The sequence below is a fragment of the Acinonyx jubatus genome, chromosome B1 (assembly GCF_027475565.1).
Source record: "Acinonyx jubatus isolate Ajub_Pintada_27869175 chromosome B1, VMU_Ajub_asm_v1.0, whole genome shotgun sequence".
Lineage (NCBI taxonomy): Eukaryota > Metazoa > Chordata > Mammalia > Carnivora > Felidae > Acinonyx > Acinonyx jubatus.
In genome coordinates, this window is record NC_069382.1 from 134,189,852 (window position 1) to 134,215,005 (window position 25,154).

Below are 25,154 nucleotides of genomic sequence, written 5' to 3' on the forward strand. Positions count from 1 at the left end.
AAGAGTTTCATAGTTTCAGGTGTTACTGTGACATCTTTGATCCGTTTTGAGCTAATTATTGTCTGTGGTATAGGGAAAGGGCCTAACTTAATTCTTTTGCATTTGTTGAAAAGACTGTCCTTTCCCTAATGAACAGTCTTGGCAAACCTACTGAAAATTACTCGACTTTATATTGAGGGTTTATTTCTGATCTCTTGGAATAGTGTTGCATTTTATTTTTTAATCCTTTAGATTACCATTCACAAAACAGAAATTATGTGACAAATCTTTTCGTATTAACTGATTTTGCTAAACTGAAGGCAAGAAACTTAATTTCAGGTAATAAACATATAATTCTACACATCTGTCTTCAACGTGTTACTCAGCCAAACACAGCCGCCACACAACAAAACCCAGAAATATGCAACAGTAACTCAATTCAGTAGTCTGATATTTTGCTGACTTAATAATTTAAGAAACATAGCTTTACATATTGTGTGTGGAATATTGTCAAGCCCTGGTCTTCCCACTCCCCTTACCATTTATATCAAATGACTCAACACAACACGGTTATACATATCATTAAACAATATTTATAATCAGCATATTCTTTAACCTGATTCTTTAGTTTTCTAAAAGATAGCAAATCTTCAAAGAAACCGAAGCCGCCACCCCACCACACAGACACACACACACACACACACACACACACACACACACGCACGCACGCACGATGTAACATCACCGGAGAGTTCTAGAAGAGACTATGAAAAGGGTGCCAGTATGCTAGAGGTCTCAATGGGTAAATGGCAGTATCACGCACTTTGAAATCCATACCCAGGGTATTTCCATTGTGCTATTACAGCGACATAAGCACTGTTTCTATTCTGTCAGCATTGTTCGTTTTTTATAGTTTGCATATACGCCACAGGGCCCTTGGCAGCAGCTGGCCACCCAAACGCACTTCGTGGTGGCCAACAAGCAGCCGCCTTTACTGCGAAGTCGTCAGCGGAAGCCACGATGCGACCGGGACCGCGCCCCAGGTGAAAACCCACAGCGCCCCGGCCCCGCCCTCCACAGCCGCCTGGCCGCGCCCTCCTCCACCGGGAGCTCCCTCGCCTCCCCGGGCCCGCCCCCTCGGCGGAGCGCGCAGGGTCCAGTGCGCCGGCGCAGGCACCACCTCCTCGCTCGGTCCCGCCTCACCGCCGCGACGCTCAAGGAGCCGGGCCCGGGCCGCTTCTCCCGATCCCCCCTGCGCGTTGAGCCTGCGGAAGCATGGAGGGGGAGAGTACGTCGGCGGTGCTCTCCGGCTTTGTGCTCGGCGCGCTCGCTTTCCAGCACCTCAACACCGACTCGGACACGGTGAGCCCGAGGGGCGAGGCGGGCTCCAGCGTCGCCTCGGGAGAGGCCCCGAGCGCGGGCGCCCTTCGCCGCCGTTACCCCGGCCCCCGCCCATGAGCTTCCCGACGGCGCCGCGCTGGTTCTCTGCCCTGGGGCTTTGCCTTGTCCCTCTCCCGGGCGGTCGTAGGTGTGTCTCCCGTCCGGCAAGTCTTCTCCAGGAGTAGCCATTCCTTTTCTAACCAGTGTTTATTTCTTCGCCCGGACCGGAGTGTCCCACACACCCGCGTTTCTTTTCCAGCAGTCCCCCTTTTTTTCTGATTAAACTTAGTTATGAAAGGATGGAGAGTTCACAGAGCGTTCTCCCACTACGGTAGGAAGGTGTTGCGGGTTAACTTTTCCGTTCCTCCTAACTACCGATGGTGGTTTTCAGAGGCCGCTGAATTTTTCCGTGCAGAGCAGCTGCTGTGCGCGTTTGTTGAAATTGTAGGCTAGTGAAGGAATAGAAGATGCATCCAGTGGCTGTTCTGGGGCAAAGCTTAGTGGATGGGAAAGCCTAATTTGGAGTATGTGATACCTGATTTTTGTTTGCATTGGTGTCAAGTTTATGAAATTGTAAGGCCTCAGCTAGTTCCTTTTTGATGCTTTCAGTTACGAAACATTTACATTTATCCTCAAATTTAGATATTATTATTTCATACTTCTGCCAGGTTCAAAAATCTCTGGATGAAGTAGTGAGGTAGTTTTTTAAATACAGTACACGTTTTGAAAAACTTATGAAATCAGAAAAAGACTATAAAACTTTGAGCCCAAGAAATACTGGCTTAGATTTAAGAGCTTAGTATGCTAGTACAGTTTAGAGAATACCATACTGAACACAGCCTACTGATTTCTGCTAAATATTGTGTATTTCATTTCATGTTGTTTCCAAAATTGTTTTTTTGGCACAATCCTAATAAGGTTGGAGTTGATACCTTTCATGTATACAGTTTTAAAGGGGGGGGGGGTGTTCTTTCTTTATTTTGAGAGAGAGAGCACAAGCAGGGTAGGGGGAGAGAGAAAGACCAAATCCCAAGCAGGCTGGGTGCCATCAGCTCTGGAACTCAGGAACAGTGAGATTGAGTTGGACACTTAACTGACTGTGCCACCCAGGCACCCCTACAATTTTAAATAACTTTGTAGATTAATACCTAGCTAAGAGCAAATATATGGCAATTTATAATGTGTGTGGCTGTGGAAATTATTTTGGAAAGTCTTTGTGTGAATATAAACAAAATGGGTCCTTAAGTCTCTGTAGTTTAAAGGATTAGCCCTTGGGAAATAGCATTGTGTTAGAGAGGCCATTACTCTTACATCTTTTTCCTAACATCTTTAAAAGGTGATTTTCTGGATAGCTGTTCTTGCATTGACACTGCTTCCTTTCCCAGGGTTTGTCTAAAAAACTGGACTATAGAGTTCTGGATTGTTCCCCCTAGATTCCAGTAAAGATTCACATTATTGAAACTTTTTTTTTTGTCATTTTTTTTTTTAATGAAATGGGAGGGGGCATTCTTACCTAATTATAAAGAAGGTAAAATCTTTGTCCATCAAGCATATTGGGTCTTTAAATGTGCCAAATGAAAATACTGAATTCTCTGAAATTCAAAGACATCACTGCTGTTGTGGCAAAATGCCTGCATTTTAAAAACAATTAGGGCTCCTAGTTCCCTTTTAGAAATTAGACTTTGATACTGAATTCCAAATCTTTAATATTTTTGTATAACTTTTAGTCTAAAACCACTGATCATTGTGTCATTTCATAGCTCAGAAGCACCCACTGGCTCCCAGAAGCATGTGCCATTAATCCAAAGTCCTTGGCTAGTTATTTGGGATGTTTAATTATTGGCACTATTCCCATCTATCCATAATTTCATTACTCAGAAAGGGGAGCCTTCTGTTCCAAGACAAACTACCCTGCTCTTCCTTCTTCAGACATTATGTACTCATTTCTGGCTTTAAGCCTTTTATGTTCTAGGTGTGCTAAAATCACAGCAGTATTTACAGTCTCTTCTATTCATTTTTATTGAACTGTTCATATTTCCCAGCTAAACTGAAAGTGTACCTGGTCCCTCACCAGGGACCCTCACCTGATCTTGGGATATATTGGTTAAGTGATTGAGTAGTAATTCTATCATGGTATTCCATAGATTGCTTTTTACCTTTATAGGAAGGTTTTCTTCTTGGGGAAGTGAAAGGTGAAGCCAAGAATAGTATTACTGATTCCCAAATGGATGATGTTGAAGTTATTTATACAATTGGTGAGTCACTCAATTTCTTTTTTTTCCTAAAACTTTCTTTATACATTTTAAAAAATTTTTATTTTTACATTTATTTATTTTTGAGAGACAGAGACAGAGCACAAGTGGGGAAGGGGCAGAGAGAGAATAAGACACAGAATCCAAAGCAGTCTCCAGGCTCTGAGCTCTCAGCACAGAGCCCGATGTGTGGCTCAAACTCAACCCCTAAGATCATGACCTGAGCTGAAGTCGGACGCTTAACTGGCTGAGCCACCCAGGCGCCCCTTAACTTTCTTTATATATTTTGAGAGAGAGTGAGAGTGCAGGGGAGGGGCAGAAAGAGAGAATCCCAAGCAGACTCCACGCTGTCAGCATGGAGCCCAATGTGGGGCTCAGTCTCACAAACCGCAAGAGTATGCCCTGAGCAGAAACCAAGAATCAGATGCTCAACCGAGTGAGCCACCTAGGCGCCCCTGTGATCGCTTATTTCTGTGTCTACTATAGTTGATGGTTTATACTAAATGGGATCAGCATAAATTAGTTTGTAAATTGTTTTAAAAAAATAGATAAAACCTTTTAATGCAGATATTAAAAGATGCATTGTATTCATTTCTCAATTAAAATCATGGCTCTGGCCTAAAGCAAGAGTGTGGAACCTAAGATGCGGTAAGATTACTGTGGGGAAACGCGGCTGAACTAGCTCCTGCATGTATTTAAGTGGTAGGAAGGTGGCCTAACAAAAGGAGAAGGAACCAGTAAGCAAGACCAATAAAAAAGGTAAAACAGTTTGGACACAAACATTAAGTGCTACAGAAAAATTGGAAGATGAGAACTGAAAAACTCAGTTTTTTCGACTCCGTTTTAGATCATTGTAAGTAACTTCTGGAGTGTGATGTGGAAAAGGCAAGACTGTGAAGGGTTTGACGAGTGGATGGTGAAACACCTGCAGCAGACGGCAGCTGTTCTTTCAGGGAAGAAAGGGAAAAGGGAGCTTTAAAATATATGGGGGGTGGGAGGGAGGCTCTGATTACCTAACAGAGTTTTATCTAAGCATATTTCTAAAAACAAAATTGGTAGTATGCTGTATAAAAAATGTGGCATCATGACATATTGTGTCATGACCACTTCCGTATGTTAAACAATCCTCTAAATATCATTTTTTATAACTGCAGTGTATTCTGTTAGCTTTCTTACTCTTAATGGCTCTATGTGATTTCAGCAGTCCTTTAAATTATAATCAGTAGTTTCCAGTTTTTCATTATCATAAATTATATTCTGTGACCATCCTTGTACATAAATATTTTCCTACATTTATTATGGATAGATTCTTGGGGGTGGTATTATAGTGTCAAAGGGTATGAACATTTTTAAGGTTCTTGATCTGTATTAGCAAATTGCTTTCCAGAAATACTGTACCAGTTTATATTCCTACTGTATGTCATTTTTTGTTTGCCACTTTAAAAGGTTGAAAATGGAAGTATATATGTAGATTTATATATGTATATAAATGTAGTATATATGTGTAAAGTAAATATATTAAGTAAATTTAAATTCACTCTCAATAGAGTCTTCTCTGGTCACCACTGTTTTATGAGTATTTTTTTGCTCATTAATAATACACATGTATATAAATGTGTATTTTTATTTACACGAAAGGGATTATACTATAAATGGGTAAATATCTTCAAGATAAATATCTCCATTAATACTGTTCTGTTAGTGTAGAATAGTATCAATATGTATAGTTAGCCATTCTTTCTAATGGCTTTATATTCCCACTGTATCTACTTACCAGTTAAGAATTCCCACTGTATCTACTTAAACCAGTTACGAATGACTTTGCTTTTTTTGTTAATAAAAAACAATATAATAACACTTTGTAGTGCATATATCTCTATGACTTCGAGTCTGTTGGAAAGTCAAATTCCTAGAGGTAGACCATTGCCTTGGGAAAAGTCATGTTCTTAAGACTCTTTCATAATATGTAAAAGTGCCTGGGTCCCCATACTGGTGCCACCACTAGGTATTTTCCAATCTTTTCATCTTTGCCAATTCAATAAATCAAAAGAAATTATATTAATTTGTATTTCTTAGCTTTTGTTTGTTGGAAAGGACAGCACTGTTGCATACTTTGACTATATTTCTACTCTACTGTTTTGCTTTTTCTTAATTGATTTGTAATACCAAATTACAACTTAGGGAAATTGGCCGTTGGTTATGTGTTACAGGTGTTGATACAGTTTGTAGCTTTACTTTGTTAATGTGGTTTTTTTCCTTGTCAGAAGCTTTAAAAACAAGCCTTTGGGGCATTTCCCCCTCCCCCACATTGTAACTGGCATACCACCCAAAGTAAGCAAAAGTATTTTGAGGAGTTTAAGCAACCACTTACTGAGCAACTCCATCGTGCTGGAACAATGCTAAGCATTAAGGTATTAGGCAAATGCTATAGGAACACTTAAGTATTTGCTCAAATTATTTTAAAATGTTGGATTATTAGATGATAAGTAAAATCCAGGATCTACAAATTACTACATTGCTTTGGTTAGTGAGATTTTCATCATTTTTGTATTTTCCCATATCTACACCAGAGTATGTTTACCAATTATCAGTTACAAAGACTGTTTCTGTTCAGTTGTTGTTGTTTTTCAAACAGGGATTTGTCTGAGGGTAACATACATTTTCTAGAAGAAAAATGTCTCAAGAGGATGATCACTTTTCCTTTTTTAAATAGACCGAATGACTTTTATTAATATACACATAAAGTTATTGAAATGGTGATTTCATGTAGTTTTCTCTTTAAAGATGGCACTTGCAGGTGCAAAGATGCAGAGATGTCTACAGCCTTCAGATGTTTACTTGAAGAGATTCAACAGCAGTTTGATAGTGGGTTTCCTCACCTTGCTGAAGATTCACAAATTCTCTGTAATCAAACTGATGTCTTTGATTTAAGTAACTAAAAAAAATTCTAGTAATCTGGCTAGGATCTGCCCAACTAAGAGATATACAAAGAGGACATGTCACAGGAACTATCTGAAATAAGTGATTGCTATTACAGTAATCCAGTAAATGCTGTCTGGTAAAATTTGATTTTTGACACAAGTTACAATTAAAAGTGGGAAGGCCAGAAGGACTTGTATTCTCTTTTTCTGTAGTTGTTTTTAAAGTATTCTCTGCATCCAGTGTGGGGCTCGAATTCACAGTCCTGAGATCAAGAGTCGCGTGCTCTACCAGCTGAGCCAGCCAGGTGCCCCTGGACTTGTGTGCACTGGATAAGTTTCTTTGTTATCAGATGTGGATGTTTCACTCATACTGCTCCTTGAATAATTTTGAGAGATCTGGAAGTTTGGAATAATAGAGGGGACACCATATTCATCTGGATATTTCTTACAAGACTTATAATAATGTCTTATGCAATAGAATTTAATCTGTTTTGCACAGCATCTGTAGCTACCAGAATTCAGATGTATTTTGATGTATTTCTACTGGAAAGAGAATAAAAGTTACTTCCTAAAGGATACTAGCTTTTTTTTTTTTTTTTGTAGTTAACATTAACAAATCCTTTATGAAGCAGCTGCTTGGAATAACAAAAGATAATCCCTTTAACAGCTGTTGTTGTCAATTGGGTAGAATTAGAGCATGACCTTTTTAGAACCCAATGAAAATATAGCAACTTTAAATTTATCTCTTGTGTTGCCATTATTAAACCTATTGAGAGGGAGTGTAGTGTTTTAGTTAAGACCGAGGCACGGGCTTTGAATTTTGGCCCCCCACTCTCTCTACCTGTTACCACATCTTTAAAATGGAAGGAACGATTGGTCTCATAGCTTTGTGGTGAGGATTAAATGAGATCATGGTAATCAGTATATGCTGTTCATATATGAAGTGCTTGGTGTATGCTATTCAAATGATAACTTCTATAATCGTAGCAAAAAATTCCTTTTTTCCAGACATCCAGAAATATATTCCATGCTATCAGCTCTTTAGGTAAGTAGCAAGAGGAAGTAAATGATCTATTGTGGAAATTATTCTGTGTGAATGAAGTAAATTTTAAAACTAACAAGATATCTTAATTGTCAGTTATACATGGTGGTACTGATAAAAATGAAAAGACTTTTTAAAGAAAATTCACTTGTTCATTTCAACCCTGTCTAATAGTTCTTTCTCTGTATTTATATGCTTGCTTTCGCTGGTCTCCACTGCCTCTCCCAGGTGCCAGTTTACCCAGAGGGTTTTTCTCACACCCAGTCACCTCATTGCATATTCTAAACTCAGTGACACATTCTCATATATCAACAGCAGCCCTTTTTTCTACTCTTTCATTCCAGTTTATTTGATCATTTGTGTCCTCACTTACCATATTCTAATGTAATCTTTTGCCTGGTTAGGTTCTTTATCCAGCCTGCTTCCTATTGCCTTTCTATGGTGAAAACTTGTGTTTTTAGTCCTACAGATAGTAATAGCACTGTAGCCCTAATAGGCTATGATATTTCTTAAAACTTTTCATTCAGGTATACATACATGTAGAAAAATACACACATAAGTTAGATAAATTTTCATAAAGCAAACAACTACAACATGGTGTAGTTTTATGATTTATATCAATTGTACTTGAAAAATCAACATTACTATCTTACAGTCACACTGTATGTACACATAGCTAAGGCTGTATAAGAACTGCAGTGGAGCGTATGGTAAAGGTGAGAAAGATCTGTGGTAGGGGATGATAGAAATAAAGGCTTTTGTGTGGTCTTAAACTGCTCTGCCAGAAAAAGCTAGAGCTTGTATAGTGTTCTACGTACAACGGACATACAGAAATATTTGTTGAATGAAGGATCCCTGGATTCTCCACTCCTTTGCCTTTTTCATTGCTTATGGATCTCCTATTTCTACCACTTTAAGTCTGTTAATTTGAGAACTTTATTCTTATTTTTAGAACTTCATATGACCAGCAAGTAGGTATATGGATTTTGGGTGGGTAAGGAGTAACTAAAGTTAAAAATGCTAATAAAATCCATATTTTTAGCCTATTTGAAATGCCTTTAATTTTGGCTTTTACAGCTTTTATAATTCTTCTGGTGAACTAAATGAGCAAGCACTGAAGAAAATATTATCAAGTGTCAAAAAGGTATTCCCTGACTTTTTGGGGTTTTTTTGGTATTATATCCTAAAACTGTGTAATACTTTAACGGAAGTTTTTGGCAACATTTGTCTTCACAGTGTTCTATAAAGCAAGTGAAGAAAGAAAGGCTTTTTCCTTCCAGAAGTTCAAAGGGATTGCTCTGAGAGCAAAACCAGTCATTAAAAATATTAATCTTGTTCTCATCTTTGGCTATTCTTTTTTTTTTTAATTAAAAAAATTGTTTTAACTTTTATTTATTTTTGAGAGAAACAGAGCATGAGCGGGGGAGGGTCAGAGAAAGAGGGAGACACAGCATCCAAAGCAGGCTCCAGGCTCTGAGCTGTCAGCGCAGAGCCCCTGCGGGGCTTGAACCCACAGACCATTGAGCTCATGACCCGAGCTGAAGTGGGATGCTTAACCGCCTGAGCCACCCAGGCACCCCACTTTCTTGACTATTCTAATTAGCATTGATCTCTTCCTCTTCCACATTCCTACCATACCCCTTCCCATACCATTTATTCCAGGACTTAACTCATTACTGTTCTTTTACATAGCTGCAGTTAAAGCGCTTTGCTATATAGCACCTAACCTTTACTAGTATACTTGGTGTTTAGGTAAGACTTGTTGAATGATCAAAACAGGTTTTTTCCCCCCCAGATACAAAATTGGGGGGGGGGTACTTCTTAAAACTTTTTGGTCTCTGAGTTGAGAATAAAAGTAGATTCAGTAAGTTTCTTTTAAAAAACTTCCTTTGTTGAAAATGCTTTGGGCTTGCCCCCTGATTATATTTGGGTATTTAAAAATGTACTTATAAAAATTTTTTAGTTTCAAAAAGAAAACTTTTAATTTCCTTAGTTTAAATGTGCAGATACAAAACTTAGTTGCTGACATTGTCATACACAGACCTTTAAGCAAAGTAGTTGCTCTTTGTTATAATTACTAAACTATAATTACTAAATGAGATTTTATTTTTCCAGTTTTTAAAAAAAAAGTTTAGTAATACTAACAAATTTGTTCAGCAAATGTTACAGTTTGTAAAACCATTTCATATGATCTTACTCAATTTTCAAACCCACTTTCTAAAGGTGGTATCATTCCCATATAAATTTCAGTTAAAAGCTATTGGGTTCAATTTATTGAGCAAACCAAATATCCATATAGGAAGTAAATTTGTTTTCACTGACATTTTCTTCATTTAAATTTTGACTAAAGACTAAGATTTTAAAATAGCAAATGATATCAAGAAACTAAAAGAAGTTAGGAATTTTTTTCTCTATATGAGTAAAATAGTAGCTCCATAACTGAATGGAAAATAATTTGACTACACAAGTCAGTTTACATACTTTATAAAAGTAAAGTATATACTTAAGTATGTACTTTGTTTATATATGCCAAAATCTTGCTAAATTTAAGAGTGCCATTTTAAAGGTTGTCAATTTTATTGCTTAATTATGACAGTAAGACACATAATAATTGTAACCACTAAGGTCTACACCTGATATTTTTCTGTATTTTCCCTCAGGCTGTGGTTGGTTGGTACAAATTCCGACGTCATTCAGACCAGATCATGACATTTAGAGAGAGACTGCTTCATAAAAACTTACAGAAGCATCTTTCAAGCCGGGAACTGGTTTTTCTGCTGTTAACACCAAGTATAATAACAGAAAGCTGCTCTACTCATCGGCTGGAGCATGCCTTATATAAACCTCAGAAGGGGTAATGTTGGCCAGTCATTGGCTGTTTTCAGTTAATAGAAAAATATACTCAATGTTTTCATTGTACTTTTTGCAGCCTAACAAATATTTCAAATACTGTTGCATTTGTTACAATAACCCTCTGAAGTTAGTGTACCATATTTTCTTATAGATGGGGAAGATGAAGGTTGCATAAGGAAATTAGAAGCCCAGTATGGAATGATGACTTGTGTTTTTGCCACAGAGGATTTGTTATAAGGTGGAAAAAATATGTGTACTTTGGATATGGTTCCTAAAGGACGTAATATAGAACTAATCCTAGGTACTTGAGCAGCTTTTCTATAACCTCTGCAAAGAAAGAAGCAAGGTTGTTCTTGGTGGTCCACCAAAATGAGTTAACAGAGACTCCCAACAGGTTATGTAAACAACATTCTCATGGGATATGAGGATTAAGTGAAAAGAGTACCAACTAAGATTAATTTTATTATTTTTTTTAAGTGAGCTTGACACCCACCCCCAGTGCATGGATTTGAACTCACCACCCTGAGATCGAGACCTGAGCTGAGATCAAGAGTCAGAGACTTAACCAACTGAGCCACTCAGGTGCCCCTAAGATTAATTTCTTTTAATGTCTACTTATTTTGGGGGGAGAGAGAGAGAGAGAGAGTATAGGAGGGGCAGAGAGAGAGAGGAACAGAGGATCTGAAGCAGGCTTTGCACTGACAGCAGAGAGCCTGATGTAAGGCTCAAACTCACGAACCGTGAGATTATGAGCTGAGCTGAAATTGGATGTTTAACGAACTGAGCCACCCTGGTGCCAAGATTAATTTTATTATTCATGGAAGACAGGATGAATCTCAACAATACTGCCTATTTTTACATGTTAAAATAGACATTACAGTCTTCTTTTAGGGGCGCCTGGGTGGCTCTGTCGACTGAGTGTCTAACTCTTGGTTTTGGCTCAGGTCATGATCCCGGGGTTGTTGGATTGATCCCTATGTCGGGCTACATGCTAAGCATAGAGCCTGCTTGGGATTCTCTCTCTCTCTTTCTCTCTCTCTCTCTCTGTCTCTCTCTCTCTGCTCCTCTCCCCAGTTCATGCTTTCTAAAATAAAAAATTTTTTTAGAAAGGTATTGTTTTCACAAAATTACCTTGCACGATGCACATTTCATCACTTTTAAATACCATTTGCTTCAAGTCAATAAATTTTATCTCAGGTAAGTAGTATGGAATGGGGTTTTTGTTTATTTTTTTATCTTGTAGGGGAAAGGTATTCTATATATAATATGTATAAGTATATACAGGTATATAATAAGGAGAGGTTAATATTTTACTTTATTCTAACTTTATATTTTAAAATTTTATTATTTCAGACTTTTTCACAGGATACCATTAGTGGTGGCCAATCTGGGCATGTCTGAACAACTGGGTTATAAAACTGTATCAGGTTCCTGTGAGTCCACTGGTTTTAGCCGAGCAATAAAAACACACAGGTGAGATTCTTCAGCTGCTTTCCCACTAAATTTCTATTCATTTTTTGAAATTAATTTTTATTACACAACAAAATAAAAAAGGAAAAGTAATAACCACATATTTCAAATAAACTAGACTATTTTTTACTGTTTCCGTATTTCTTTCTAGCACTTGGCCATTTATAATATACAGAAAAGAGAAGGGTTGTTGTATATCCTGTGTATGTCAACATATATATTCTAAGAGTAAGTAGCTGGCCTGAAAATAATTTTCTAAGGCAGCAATTTAGATCATAAAGGCATAAAATTAGATTGGATATTAAGTAACAACAACAATACGAGGCTTTAGCCAAGACTCACTCATACTATAGGCTACAGCTATATAGCTAGAACTGTTGTGTGTTCGTTAAGGGAATAGTTAATGTCAGAAATGACAACACTGGTACTACAGGGTACTTACTGGAGAATAAGAGACTAGATTTTATTTATTTTTGTGTTCCACAAGAATTAACAGTTTTAAAGAAACTGAATATATTAATTCTGAGATGCACAGTTTTACATTTATCTCTAATTGGGATAATTTACAAACTATGCCTTACCGGGTTTTTTGTTTGTTTTTGTCTTTTTGGTATATAAAGTAATGTTGCCTCTTTTAATCAACGATGACTTAAATTCAGTAAAATATTTTAAAAATTGAAAACCTTTCTCCCCCTCTCTCCTCAGTCTTTATTTTTCTTAACATCTTTTGAGTCTTGGCAGTAGTACGTAAGAGGCTTTGAAGTCTGCTAATGTGAAGATACATGAACTAAGTTTTCTGATTGGTTTTGCTGTGAACAAGTAGGTTGACAAAATGTCCCTGCAAAACCAGTAAAAAGAATCTTCTGTTGCTCCTCAACTACAAATAAGTTTTTGTCATAGTATTAAAATGACTTCTATACATTTGCTTGACAAAATGGTAATTTTTACAGCTCTGAATTTTTTAAAGAAGATGGATCTTTAAAGGAGGTACATAAAATAAATGAAATGTATGCTTCTTTACAAGAGGAATTAAAGGTAAGTTCACATATCAAACACTTTTAAAGACTACTTCTAGAGTTCATATCAAATTGATAACAAATCTTTTAGGGATAACTTGACATTTGATTAGATTCGTATTTTTCTAATGGTTTAGTTTCAGTAACAAAGACCTCAATCTCAGTGGCCTACAAAAACAAAGGTTTAGTCTCACTCACATTATATCTTGGCTGCAGCTCTGCTCCTGTTCTAAATGTCATCTTTATTCTAGGATCCACACTGAAGGAGCATTCCTTATATGGGACATGCTCTTCTCATGACAAAGGGAAAAGAGCAAGAGCTGGTGGAAATTCACAACAGCTTTAAAACTTCTGTTCAGGGGCACCTGAGTAGCTCATTCAGTTAAGCGTTCAACTTTGGCTCAGGTCATGATCTCACGACTCCTGAGTTCGAGTCCCGCATCAGGCTGTGTGCTGACAGCTCAGAGCCTGGAGCCTGTTTCGGATTCTGTGTCTCCCTCTCACTCTGCCCCTCCCCCACTCACACTCTGTGTCTCTCTCTGTCTCAAAAATAAATAAACATTAAAAAAAAAAAAAGACTACAGGGCTAGAGAGGTGGCTAAGCAAAGTTGTCCTACAGGAATGGATTTGTACTAATACCCACTGTGTTTAGTCATTGGTTAAGAGTGGCTGAGGGGAAGTGTGGCTTCAGTAGCTGACCTGAAAGTTTGGTAGCTGGGGCTGTCAGTCAACTATGCTTCCTCCAGTGGAGATCTGAGTAGTATATTACGTGGCCACCGTACTTCTCAATATAGCACACTAAGGGAGAGCACCTGGTGGCACAGTTGGTTAAGCATCCAGCTTCAGCTCAGGTCATGATCTCGTGGTTCATGAGTTTGAGTCCCACATCAGGCTCTGTCTGTGCTGATAGTGTGGAGCCTGTTTCAGATCCTCTGTCTCCCTCTTCCTCTGCTACTCCCCCATGTGCTCTCACTCTCTCTCAAAAATAAACACTAAAAAAACATATATACACACACACACACACACACACACACACACACACACCACGCTAAAAGAAATAGGGTTAATACATTTTATAGTACTAATGCACACTGGTTTTTAATGTGAATGATAATACAGGAATTTTAGAAAACAGACATGTCCAGAATCCCAACTTGTAACATAACTATTTTCACTTTACCATATTTTCTGGTTTTTCCCTAATATATATACATGCTTTTATGTAGTTGATGTTGGGGACTGTCATGATTTTTATTTGATGTCACTAAGCATTTTTCTTGTTGCTACATAGTCTAGTTCTTTTTAATGGCAGAATATTTCATATAGCAATATATTAGAACTCTTATGTCAAAAGTACTAACTTGGGCTAAAATAGGGGATGTAGAGGTATGTTAGAGGAGCTGTAGGCAGAAAGCAGCTGAACTTCGGGAAGAAATTGGAACCAGGAGCCAAAATGCTATCAGCTAGGCACCCCTATTGTCAGTTTCTTAATGTTGTGTTTGGAGTAAATATGCATCTCTCAAAATACTGCAGTATTTTTTGTTTCAAAGTAAATGACTTAAATATTTTTGTTTTTTATTTCTGTGTATTACCATGCAGATAACAGGTGTGATAAAGCTGTGTGTGTATAAATGGGAAGTTCATACATCTGGAAAGCATTTTATAACCTATAAAGCACCATACAAGTGCTTGTTGCATTCCTTCAGAAAACAGCAAAATAAAAAAAAATATTTATAAAGGCTAATAATAATATAAAATCCACAAAGGGCTTTCTGTTATTTATGAACCTAGGCTGTAGTACACCACTTAGAATTTTATCTACGCCCTTATTTTATTTTGCAGAGTATATGCAAAAAAGTAGAACACAGTGAGCGAGCAGTAGAGAAACTACTAAAGGATGTACACAGATTGAAATGGGAAATTAAAAAAAGAAAACAGGCACAAATTCAAGTAGCACGTAAGTAAAAAGTTCACACATCACTGCCTTCTGTGCTTTTAAAAAAAAATCCTGACTGAACTATGGATGAGCCCACTAAACTAACTGATGAACTTACGTACCTTAGGATTAAAAATAATTGTTTTATTAATACTCTTAAATCCTACTTAACAAAGAACTCGGTATTATTATAGCTATACTATATTGTTGATATTAAAAAATACAACTTAAATTCTCGTTTAGAATATAGTGGCATGTAAATTAGAATATGGGATTATGCACACTATTTTTCTGAGTTTAGAGGATAGAAATATTCAGTTAAGCTCTTTTTGACTTAACAAATAGATCACTACAAAAGCTTTGTAAAACAAATATCGCATGTTGAACTGTTAATTTTATTTTGTTTAGGGGAGACCGTCGAAAAAGACCCTCAGGAGAACATTTTTCTTTGCGAAGCTTTACGGACCTTTTTTCCAGATTGCGAATTTCTTCATTCATGTGTTATCTCTTTGAAAAATAGGCATATTTCTAAAAGTAGCTGCACTGCCAACCACCATCTTGATGTGATAGACAACCTGACCTTAATGGTAGAATACACCGACATTCCTGAAGCTAGTCCAGCTGGCAGTACACCGCAAATGATTAAACATAAAGCTTTAGATACTGATGATGGATGGCAATTCAAGAAGTCACGGCTGTTAGAGACACAAAACAAACCATCTAAAACAGATACTGATAGTAGTAATCAAGAAAAAGCATATACATTGAGCAGCCCTGAAACAGATGAAGAGATTGAAAGAATGAAGGGTTCTGGTGAATATCCACAGTCTCCTACATTTTGATCTTTTTAGGCCAAAAGGAGAGCTTTGATTGGCTGAAGGGTAAAGCCAGACATTTATATTGTCTTTACTATGTTCAGCAATTTGCAGTAATACATAAGTTCTAGTGCATTTATTTTTTAAGGCACTTTATTTTAAAACCATAACGTTTTTCTGCCCCCCACCTTTTGAAAGATTTTATTTTTAACTAATCTCCTACACCCAGCAAGGAGCTTGAACTCACAACCCCAAGATCAGGAGTCACACACTCCACTGACCAAGCCAGCCAGGTGCCCCTTTTACAAAACTGTTGAGGGAAAGGCTTAATTTAAGTAGATGGTTCTTTTAAACTTATATAGCATACCTTAGAATTGGAAAAGAAAGACTAGCATTAGAACACAATAGAAGAAGATGTCTAAAAATATGAAGAGGTATTTCATTTTAAGTCATTACAGTTTCTACTCCTTAAGTTATAAGTGGCTAGAGTTGCCAGATAAAATGCTGGAAACATGCAATATTAGGGACATTCATTAAAAAATTATTCATTGGTTATCTGAAATTCAAATTTAATTGCATGTCCTATATTTTTATTTGCTAAATCTGGCAGTTCTGATTATGGCACAACTAAAATACAGCACAAATAATCTCTTCCTAGTCTAGAGTCCTCTACACAAAATTGAGTGAATCCAGTACTTGAGTACAGGACAAGTCTGGTAATGGTGTGTCTGAGGTCAGTAGCTGGTCAAGTAGCTAGAAACACCAGTTAAAGTGGGAACCAAAAATGGTGCATATGTGTATATATATTTATATATACATGTCTATCGCAGATTTCATTTTAACATAAAGTGGAGTTGTACATTCATTTTGTCAACCTTTTGTTGTAGGGCTAGGAACTTTTATGTGAGTATACTGGTGTTCCTATATAAGTCACATCCATTACTTTTATAGTTCCCAGTTTTAGTTTATTTATAAAGAATTTAAAGAAGCTTGCAAAGCAACCTAAGTACAAAATGCTACTACTTTTTTTTTCCATTTCACAGCATCCTCCTACTTCCACCCTTCTTTAGTTGTCCTAACCACATCTAACTTGACAACTATTTTTTTTTAATGTTTTAATTTGTTTTTGAGAGAGAAAGAATGCGCGCACACGAGCGGAGGAGGGGCAGAGAGAGGAAACACAGAATCTGAAGCAGGCTCCAGGCTCTCAGCTGTCAGCACAGAGCCTGATGTGGGTCTTGAATTCATGAACTACGAGATCATGACCTGAGCCGAAGTGGGACACTTAACTGACTGCACCACCCAGGCGCCCTGGGTGGTGCAGTCAGTTAGAAAGCATTTACTTAGTTTTCATTGCAGTAACTTTTTAATGCTTCTACTTCAATACAGTGACGAAACTGACACAGACTTGGGAACAAAATAGCTGACTCTTGGTAATGTAGAACTCAACAGGTTTGAAGAATTATGGGCTTCAGTATGATATTTGAGGATGTAAAGCTCCAGTTTAATCCAGTGAGCTGGTTAAATGGAAGTTGCCTAAGAGAGCTTTTACTGTGTGTTTTATTTCTTTTACATAATTGTGAGAATTTTCCACAAGGCCTACACATTATATGAAGCCTTCATGTTTCACTCACTGGATGAAATGCTGAACACAAACTTTGAGCATAGCTTTTCCATCTGCTACTTCCTAGTGGCAGAACAAATTCCTAGCTACTATCAAAATTATCTTTTATCTATGTTAACATGTATTAGTTACCCATGGGGTGCTAATGAAGCCCACATAACAACTGAGATGTTTTGTATAAAGAGTTTCTGTTGGGGCTGTTTAACTGGTTACCTAAGAAGCACTGTGGTGTAACAACACAGGGCAGAGGGAGGGGAAATAGGTTGGCAGTCTGAAACCTGACTTAAAAATAACCACAAATGGGGCAGGTGGGCAGCTGGGTGGCTCAGTTGGTTGAGTTTCTGACTCTTGATTTTGGCTCAGGTCATGATCCTGGGTTTGTGGGACCAAGCCCCGTGTTGGGCTCTGCACTGAGCGTGGAGACTGCTTAAGATTCTCTTTCCCTCTGCCCCTCCCCACCCCACTCACACACACTAAAATTAAAATAACCACAAACATCACTAGAGCATATAGAGCATCACATAGAACATAATGACTAAATGCAGCCAACAAATGATTTGCTGGAGGTCACTGAGCACACATCACCTAGTTTACCTGTATGCTGGACTGAGACAAAGGTTCCTCACCCCCTCCCATCCTTGGAATGTACACTTTGCCTACTGTTACCACATTGGGAGTGTTCCAAGGACATGGACTTGAGAAAGCAAGCTGTTAAGACCATATGGATTGTGTGTGACTAAACCCAGTTAAGGCCTCAATTGAAACTTTTAAGACTTGACAGGCAGGTGCAGAGATCTGTTTTTCTGAGATCTGTCTTGTGGTCACCCAAGACCAGCTTTGTAAGTAAGTTCTCTTGCTTATTTACGCTGCTACTTACAGTCTGGAGTCATCTGCCTCTTTAGTGTTTTCCTGCCCTCCATGTACCAGTCCACTAATCAACAGATAAAACAAGCTAGACTAGGGGCGCCTGGGTGGCTCAGTTGGTTAAGCGTACGACTTCAGCCCGGGTCACCATCTCGAGGTCCGTGAGTTCGAGTCTCGTGTCGGGCTCTGGACTGATGGCTCAGAGCCTGGAGCCTGCTTCCGATTCTGTGTCTCCCTCTCTCTCTCTGCCCCTCCCCCGTTCATGCTCCGTCTCAAAAATAAATAAACGTTAAAAAAAATTTTTTTTTAAATAAAAAAAAAAAAAGCTAGACTAGGACCAGCAGAAGCAATAAGCAACCAACATATGCAAATGTCTTAAGACAGTAACTAAAGATTTTTCAGACTCCTTAAAAGAAACAGGCCTTCATACAAAGTTCAGTTTGCTAAAGCACTATAGAGAGGTAATGTATTTAGTTCATACTTTGGCACAATGATCCATCTTGAAGAAAGAAATGCTAAACTTCCAGTCATAGAGAAGCATGCTAAGGTCAGTACCAGCTGAATTTCCATAATTAAGTTTGATGACCCACCTTTTGGTATTAAATGAAAAGAAGGAAAAGGGTCCTTCTATATCATTTTCCCCCAGTTACTCATCTTTTGGCAATTAGTTACTAGACCATTTGTTTATGGATCATTTTAAATTATGCTACTGGGACACCTGGGTGGCTCAGTTAACGGTTAAGTGTCCGACTTTGGCCCAGGTCATGATCTCACCATCCATGAGTTTGGGTCTCATGTCGGGCTCTGTGCTAACAACCCTGAGCCTGGAGTCTGCTTTGGATTCAGTGTCTTCCTCTCTCTGCCCCTCCCCCATCCATGCTCTGTCTCCATCTCTCAAAAGTAAGTAAATGTTTAAAAAAAAAAAAGTACACTACCAGTTTCAAGATAGACTAGCCCAGGAATAAATGTTAGGGCCTTTGCACCACTATCCATACCAGCGTTAACTAATGTCTCTATAAAGGGAACACCCACTGTCCTGGCCAGGCATACTTAAATATTGGTAGTTAGAAAATCTAAGCAATTTCAAGTCTACACTCTGTCACATGGAATTTGGGCATTAATAAAAGCATTCTACCTTGATGCAACCATATGCCTAAAATCCCATTTACAAGACAAAATCTGGGACTCAAGTAAAATTCCAAGTCCTCTATTCCATACTTAAAATCCCAATATGAGTTGTATATGGTATGAGCTAAGTGGGGACCAGATAAAATGACAATCCTACAGTACCAATTTTTAAAGTTTGTATGTATGTAAAATGTGATGAGTATTAACATTTTAAATAATGTTTCTTTAATGAGCAGTGGAAGCACTTTTTCCTTGTAAGATTTCAATTATTAAGAATTTAAAACTTACAAGCATTTGGCAAGATTTAGCCTATTTTCTACTCAAAGATTATTAAATCTTCTAATTTGAGTCAATATTAAAACCATACAACCATTTATTGTAAAATACATTTACTGATGATAAGACATGTAATTTACTCCCGATACTTGATGTTACAAACTTTAGGGTCTTTGAGATATGCAGGATCCTTGTATGTAACTGGCATAAACCCTGTAAAAAAGAATGAAAGTTCTTCACAAAGGATAACGAGCAAAAACTTTCGATTAGCCCAATTCAGTTTTTCAGATGCTCTTACCCATTATTTGAGCTCTCTTAATTGCTTTTGTGATTTCTTTCTGTTTCTTCCCACAAAGACCTATGAAAGAAATGCTTTCATATTCATAAAAAAATGTCAGCACTCAAAATGCACAACAACTATCTTAAGGAAAGGCTAGAAAACCTGTAAACAGCAAGGTAGTAAATATTTTAGGCTCTGTGGGCCATACAGTGTCCTAATTTAGTCTGATGTAGCTCACAAAGTGGCTATAGACACTACGTAAAGTAAGCTATTTACAAAAACAAGTGGTAGATCCAACTTGGCCTAGAGGCAATTGGCCCCAGGTTTAAATAAATAGGAATGATTATAGTATACTCCAAAACATCAATGCAATTTTCTTAAGTCCTCATTTTTTTTTTTTTTTACATGTCCACCTGTAGTTAGCTCTGAGCATAAGAAGACATGTAAAATAATAGCCCTTTTGGCCTACAAAGAGGCTGTCTCAAAGTACTGTCATATCTGGTCTAATAGTGATTTATAGCACAATCTGAATATCTGCCATTTTTCTTAAATAACAAGTAGATTTATCTAATTTTTATAAGTTGCTATAATAGAAAACAAAATACCTGTTATGTGCCTTCCATAAATGCATCCAGTAAATGGAGATATAAACTGGGACAAAAGCTGTTTTGAGTTTTATTTGGAGAAGAAAAAAAATTTATATCAATACATTTGTTCAACCTTGATTGTGTAAATTAAAAAATGTATATATCACTGTCAAGTTATGTAAAGGCTTAATTTCAGGCAAAATTCATTAAATAAAAATACTATGTCCATTCTATTAATAGATCTTTTTAAATGAAAAAGCTAATTACCAAAGTTAACATCTCTTATCCAGTGTGTCAAAAAAAGTCTATACAACAGCTTAATGAGCACTTGTTTTCAGTGCTAAAGCTGTTTCCTTGACCTCCACAGATACTTTCCTAAAATACTATGCTTAGCATTAAACATTTCATCTATCATGACAGGCTATCACATTATTCTATCAGACTACAGTGAGGTCTTCAAAAGGTACATCAAGCCACTTGCCATAACTTTGTGTTTTATTAATTTAAATTCTTTAGTACTTTTCAGGTAGCAGGCACTGTGCTGGCACTACGCATAATCCTCTTGACGTGCTTTAAATTTAATGGTTTTGCTCCGAAGGCAGCTATCACTTTATGCTACTGTCAGGATACTTAACTCCGGAACCATTCTTGCCCCTGATTTGCCACTTTTAATTTGCTGAGCCCTGGACAACAAATAAAAATACCTTTGAAGCAGTGATACTGGTAGTGTATCAGTACAGAGATCAACTTCAGCAGAGGGGCTTTTTCCAAATTGTTAACTCTACCAACTAAGAATCCCTGCATAGTGAGCTACTGGTAAGACCTTTAAGGCAGAGGGGGAAAAAAAGGAAGAAAACACTGAGCTGAAATAATAGATGAGGGAGAGCCAAAGGGCTCTCATTTTAATAAAAGGGATGCCTTGTACATAGAAAACCAGATTTGAAATTATGAAGTTACTACAACAGGTGCCTCTACACAAAGCCTGTTATAAAACTGACTTGATTCTCTTTAGTTATGACTAACAAGGGAGCAAAAATCCTAAAATCCAGTATCATAGTGAAGTAAAACCATATCTCACCTGTACATTCTTATAATCTACACGTTTTCCACACAAAATACATTTTTTAAGAGGCTCCTTATAAGGATTTTCCATTGGAATGGGCTAAGATAAAGGAAAGAAAAAAATCTAATAGTTTAATGTGTTAATATTAAAATAGAATTAAATCTTAAGGTTACCACATTTGAATCTATCCAAAGGATTAGTTGTACCTTTCTTAATATGAAAAAGAATAAATGACAGCTTGGCTTGTAGAAGAAAAATCAAGGTTTCTAAAGTCACCATTTTAAGGATTTCAGTGTGTTTATAAATGTTTTGTACGCGTACTTTGGTTTGGCTGAGGAGGAATTAAATCATGGAGGAGGATTCTGGGATAGAATACAATCTCTGTTTATGGGAGGATACCTTTCATGGCTCCAAACTGCTTTATATCTCAACCTTTTTGGTTTTTCTGTCCTCACTACTACCTCTAATGCTTCTGTCACAATGCCTCCCATCTATAATCAGTACAGGCATGTCTCCAATCAAGATATTCTTATCTAGAAATGGCTTTGAAGACCTTAACCCCCTGTAGTTGTATGCAAAATTTCAAGTGAATGAAATTGTGAGCTTTTTTCTGAGAGCCCATATTTTATTAGCATCTCAGGGGAATTTATGACCTATAAAACAGCTCTAGTAATGTCCTTTACTCTCGAACTGTGGTGTGCATTAAATGACCAAGAAGGATGCTCAAGGGACTAGAATTCTGTTTTCCAACCCTTCGGACTCTTAATCCAATTTATATGCAGCTCACATGTAAAGATTACATTCCTTCTCTACACTGTGTTAAAATGTTTTGTATGGTTTGATTAGTGTCAAATCATCTTTGCATATAGCAAGAAAAGCTATACTGGCCAAGCCCAAAGCTAGCACTTGAAACCCATAAAAATACATCTACAGGCTAAAAGAAACTGTATTGAACATCCTGGTTGTAAAACTTTAATTTTGATCACTCACTCACTAAAACACCAAACCCACTCCCCCCCAAACTCCCCCAGTAATGAATGGCACAAAGAACTGAATCTGAAATGGGGAAGAGACTTTGTCCAATTCCTCTGTTGGATATTCTGCAATTGTTGCACACACCAAAACTACCTTCTTTAATTTCTAAAGCACATATCTTTAAACTTAAGATCTGGGGGCGCCTGGGTGGCGCAGTCGGTTAAGCGTCCGACTTCAGCCGGGTCACGATCTCGCGGTCCGTGAGTTCGAGCCCCGCGTCGGGCTCTGGGCTGATGGCTCGGAGCCTGGAGCCTGTTTCCGATTCTGTGTCTCCCTCTCTCTGCCCCTCCCCCGTTCATGCTCTGTCTCTCTCTGTCCCAAAAATAAATAAAAACGTTGAAAAAAAAATTAAAAAAATAATAATAATAAATTTAAGATCTAGGAAGAAAAGTATGGTCTTACACAATTGATGCTTCTTGGTAGATCTTTAGAAATTCTCTTACTTCAAAGCTCTCTTAAGTGCTGATTCACCAATGAATTATAATTTTCAAATTTTGATTATTTTCTTAATTGTTTTGTCGTCCAGCTGAACTTTATTCAAATAGCTAAAATGTAAGAATTTGCTCATATTTGCAAATGCCTTAAAGGGAAGAAAAAAAGCCTTACCAGGTCCTCATTGCTGGCTACCTGCGTATATTGTGAACAGCTTCTCCACAGCACTGCAATTAAACAAACAGAAACAGACCAATTCTTTTAGTTACAGTTAGCTCTGTAACTAAAGAAATATTTTTGTTTTTATGGAAGCAAGGTGAACCAAGGGATACAATAGAAAAGAAAGGTTTGGGGGCACCTGGATGGCTCAGTCTGTTAATCCGATTTCAGCTCAGGTCATGATCTCCCAGTTCATGGGTTTGAGCCCCAGGCTGGGCTCTGTGCTGACAGCTCAGAGCCTGGAGCATTTTTCTGATTCTGTGTCTCCCTCTCTCTCTGCCCCTCCCCCACTCACACTCTTTCTCTCTTTCTAAAATAAACATTTAAAATTTTTATTGAACAAAGAGGTTTTGGGGCGCCTGGGTGGCTCAGTTGAGCGTCGGACTTCGGCTCAGGTCAGGATCTCGCAGTCGGACTTGGGCTCAGGTCAGGACCTCGCAGTTCGTGAGGAGCCCCCGTGTGGGGTTCTGTGCTGACAGCTCAGAGCCTGGAGCCTGGTTCAGATTCTGTCTCCCTCTCTCTGCCCTTTCCCCACTCATGCTGTCTCTCAAAAATGAATAAACGTTAAAAAAGATTTTTTTAAAGAGGTTTTATATTTACAAACAACGACAGGATAAAAACCTTTAGAAGTGAGGCAGAGTAAGATTTATGATGAATGTGCTTTCCAAGGCTTTGGGGAAAAGGCATATATTTCCCTACCCCTACAACCTCTCACCTGCTCTCTTCCTGAAGTTTATTTTCCCTTCACTCAACGGTTAGAGGCAGATTTCGATGGAAATGCCGGGAAAGCAACAGAAAGGCATTGTTATACCATAGGGAAAATGTAGTAACAGACCCCCTAAAGAAAGTATTGACAGAAAAGATAACGTGCAGAAACGATAGATTCGAGAGCCCATGTCACAATTTCGCCCTGATCTGGAACGTTAGACATCCCCTATAATCTGCTGCTGGGTGACTCTGGAAATGTACTTTCCTTACCAACTCTACCCAGAGCTCTCAAGCAAGTACTCTGACAATCAGGAGATCACTCTCTTCGTGTGGTTAAAAAAGTGTACTCGACGACAATCACGCACCCTTCTGCCTTAAAACACTAGTCACGGGCCATTACAGATTCCCACGTATCCTGGATAAGCTCTTAATCGCCTAGAAACCGGCGTCGTTTGGCTAACAGTGACCACTCCACCAACCTAATTAGGGCCAATGCAACGGCTGCAATGCCACAAAAGAGCATACATTATGGAAACTTTACCCGCGTGAGTCTTAGGATCTCTGAGGCAGAGAGCTGGCTTTATGAAGTACGCCAACTTTTTCCTCCCTAGATCACTGCAAACAGCAACCAGCGCCGCCATGGATCCTCGCTCCTCCTCTTCCTTATCCTCTTTCCAAATAGTCCTGAGGAGTCGCCTCCGGGATTCCTCCCTTGGTGGCCCGAAAACTCGATTCAAAGGTTCCGCTGACGAACCGAAGTCGGTAAGGTTTTCAATGCGCCTGCGCAGCACCTTTTCGTTCAACCCTTCACAGGCACAAGCCTGGGACACCTATGATTGGGCAAGGAGAAGGCGGGCCCCTCTGCTCGGGCCTCCGCTTCCGGTTTGAGTGCCGCCCCCGCCCCCCCCCCCCCCCCCGCCTCCTCCCGGCAATTGATTTGCGATATTACCCTAAGGTGGATGGACAGGCGAGCGCGGTTTCCCGTCAGTTGCTACCCTAGCCCAGTGCTCCACTCCCTCTTCCAAGGGGGTTTGGCAGCTGGGTCACGCGGGACGAAGTTCGGGCAGGGTCCTCGGCCCCTGCCATGAATGAAGGTGGTTCCCGCATCCGCCGGCGGGTTGCTGTCCGCAAAAGGAACCGGCCTAGCTTAGAGAGCATTTTTGCCTCCCCCACCGCCGCCGATCTCCAGCCAGGCGATGAGGAGGAGGAGGACGAGGAGGAGATGATGGCTGGAAGTCGGCGGAAGAAAACCGCGGACGTGCAGCCGGTCGAGG

At 38.6% G+C, this 25,154-nt stretch overlaps 3 protein-coding genes and 1 long non-coding RNA gene across 17 annotated transcripts in view; 2 read left to right on the plus strand and 2 right to left on the minus strand.

The window, feature by feature from the left end:
• Nucleotides 1–1,150: 1,150 nt before the first annotated feature.
• On the plus strand, nt 1,151–22,659 carry ABRAXAS1 (abraxas 1, BRCA1 A complex subunit). 5 transcript variants are annotated; one of them, XM_027059862.2, is made up of 9 exons: nt 1,151–1,341; nt 3,524–3,614; nt 7,541–7,577; nt 8,652–8,718; nt 10,235–10,428; nt 11,781–11,900; nt 12,848–12,932; nt 14,756–14,870; nt 15,258–22,659. In XM_027059862.2, exons 1-9 carry the CDS (start codon nt 1,255–1,257, stop codon nt 15,689–15,691), a joined length of 1,230 nt encoding a protein of 409 aa, XP_026915663.1. In that variant the 5' UTR covers nt 1,151–1,254; the 3' UTR covers nt 15,692–22,659. The 5 variants fall into 5 exon arrangements, with proteins under 5 accessions (XP_026915663.1, XP_053073144.1, XP_026915680.1 ...); XM_053217169.1 differs by having other exon boundaries at nt 1,198–1,507; XM_027059879.2 differs by lacking the exon at nt 3,524–3,614 and having other exon boundaries at nt 1,234–1,341.
• MRPS18C (mitochondrial ribosomal protein S18C) lies at nt 16,797–25,007 on the minus strand. 4 transcript variants are annotated; one of them, XR_008296256.1, is made up of 7 exons: nt 24,422–24,709; nt 23,128–23,180; nt 21,502–21,585; nt 20,442–20,499; nt 19,855–19,914; nt 18,068–19,769; nt 16,797–17,944 (listed from the first exon to the last, which is right to left on the minus strand). XR_008296256.1 is itself a non-coding variant. In XM_053217172.1 (6 exons), exons 2-6 carry the CDS (start codon nt 24,519–24,521, stop codon nt 19,693–19,695), a joined length of 348 nt encoding a protein of 115 aa, XP_053073147.1. In that variant the 5' UTR covers nt 24,522–24,710; nt 24,830–25,007; the 3' UTR covers nt 16,797–19,692. The 4 variants fall into 4 exon arrangements, 3 of the variants coding, with proteins under 3 accessions (XP_053073147.1, XP_014940808.1, XP_026915701.1); XM_053217172.1 differs by lacking the exon at nt 21,502–21,585 and adding an exon at nt 24,830–25,007 and having other exon boundaries at nt 16,797–19,769; nt 24,422–24,710; XM_015085322.3 differs by having other exon boundaries at nt 16,797–19,769.
• Nucleotides 23,224–24,415, minus strand: LOC128314517 (uncharacterized). The gene is made up of 2 exons (XR_008296257.1): nt 23,607–24,415; nt 23,224–23,575 (listed from the first exon to the last, which is right to left on the minus strand). It is a non-coding gene; the product is annotated as an uncharacterized LOC128314517 (long non-coding RNA).
• The window catches only part of HELQ (helicase, POLQ like), a 42,770-nt gene continuing 42,399 nt past the window's right edge, over nt 24,784–25,154 (plus strand). For 5 of the 7 annotated variants that reach the window (XR_008296254.1, XR_008296255.1, XM_027059829.2 and 2 more), the window contains exon 1: nt 24,785–25,153. Coding sequence is in view for 4 of the 7 variants with exons in the window: in XM_027059829.2 (XP_026915630.1) it covers nt 24,965–25,153 (189 nt within the window). In the remaining 3 variants the exon portion in view is untranslated. Of the gene's footprint in view, nt 25,154 lies in introns of all 7 variants that reach the window. The other 2 variants (XM_053217165.1, XM_015085320.3) reach the window with 2 other exon arrangements.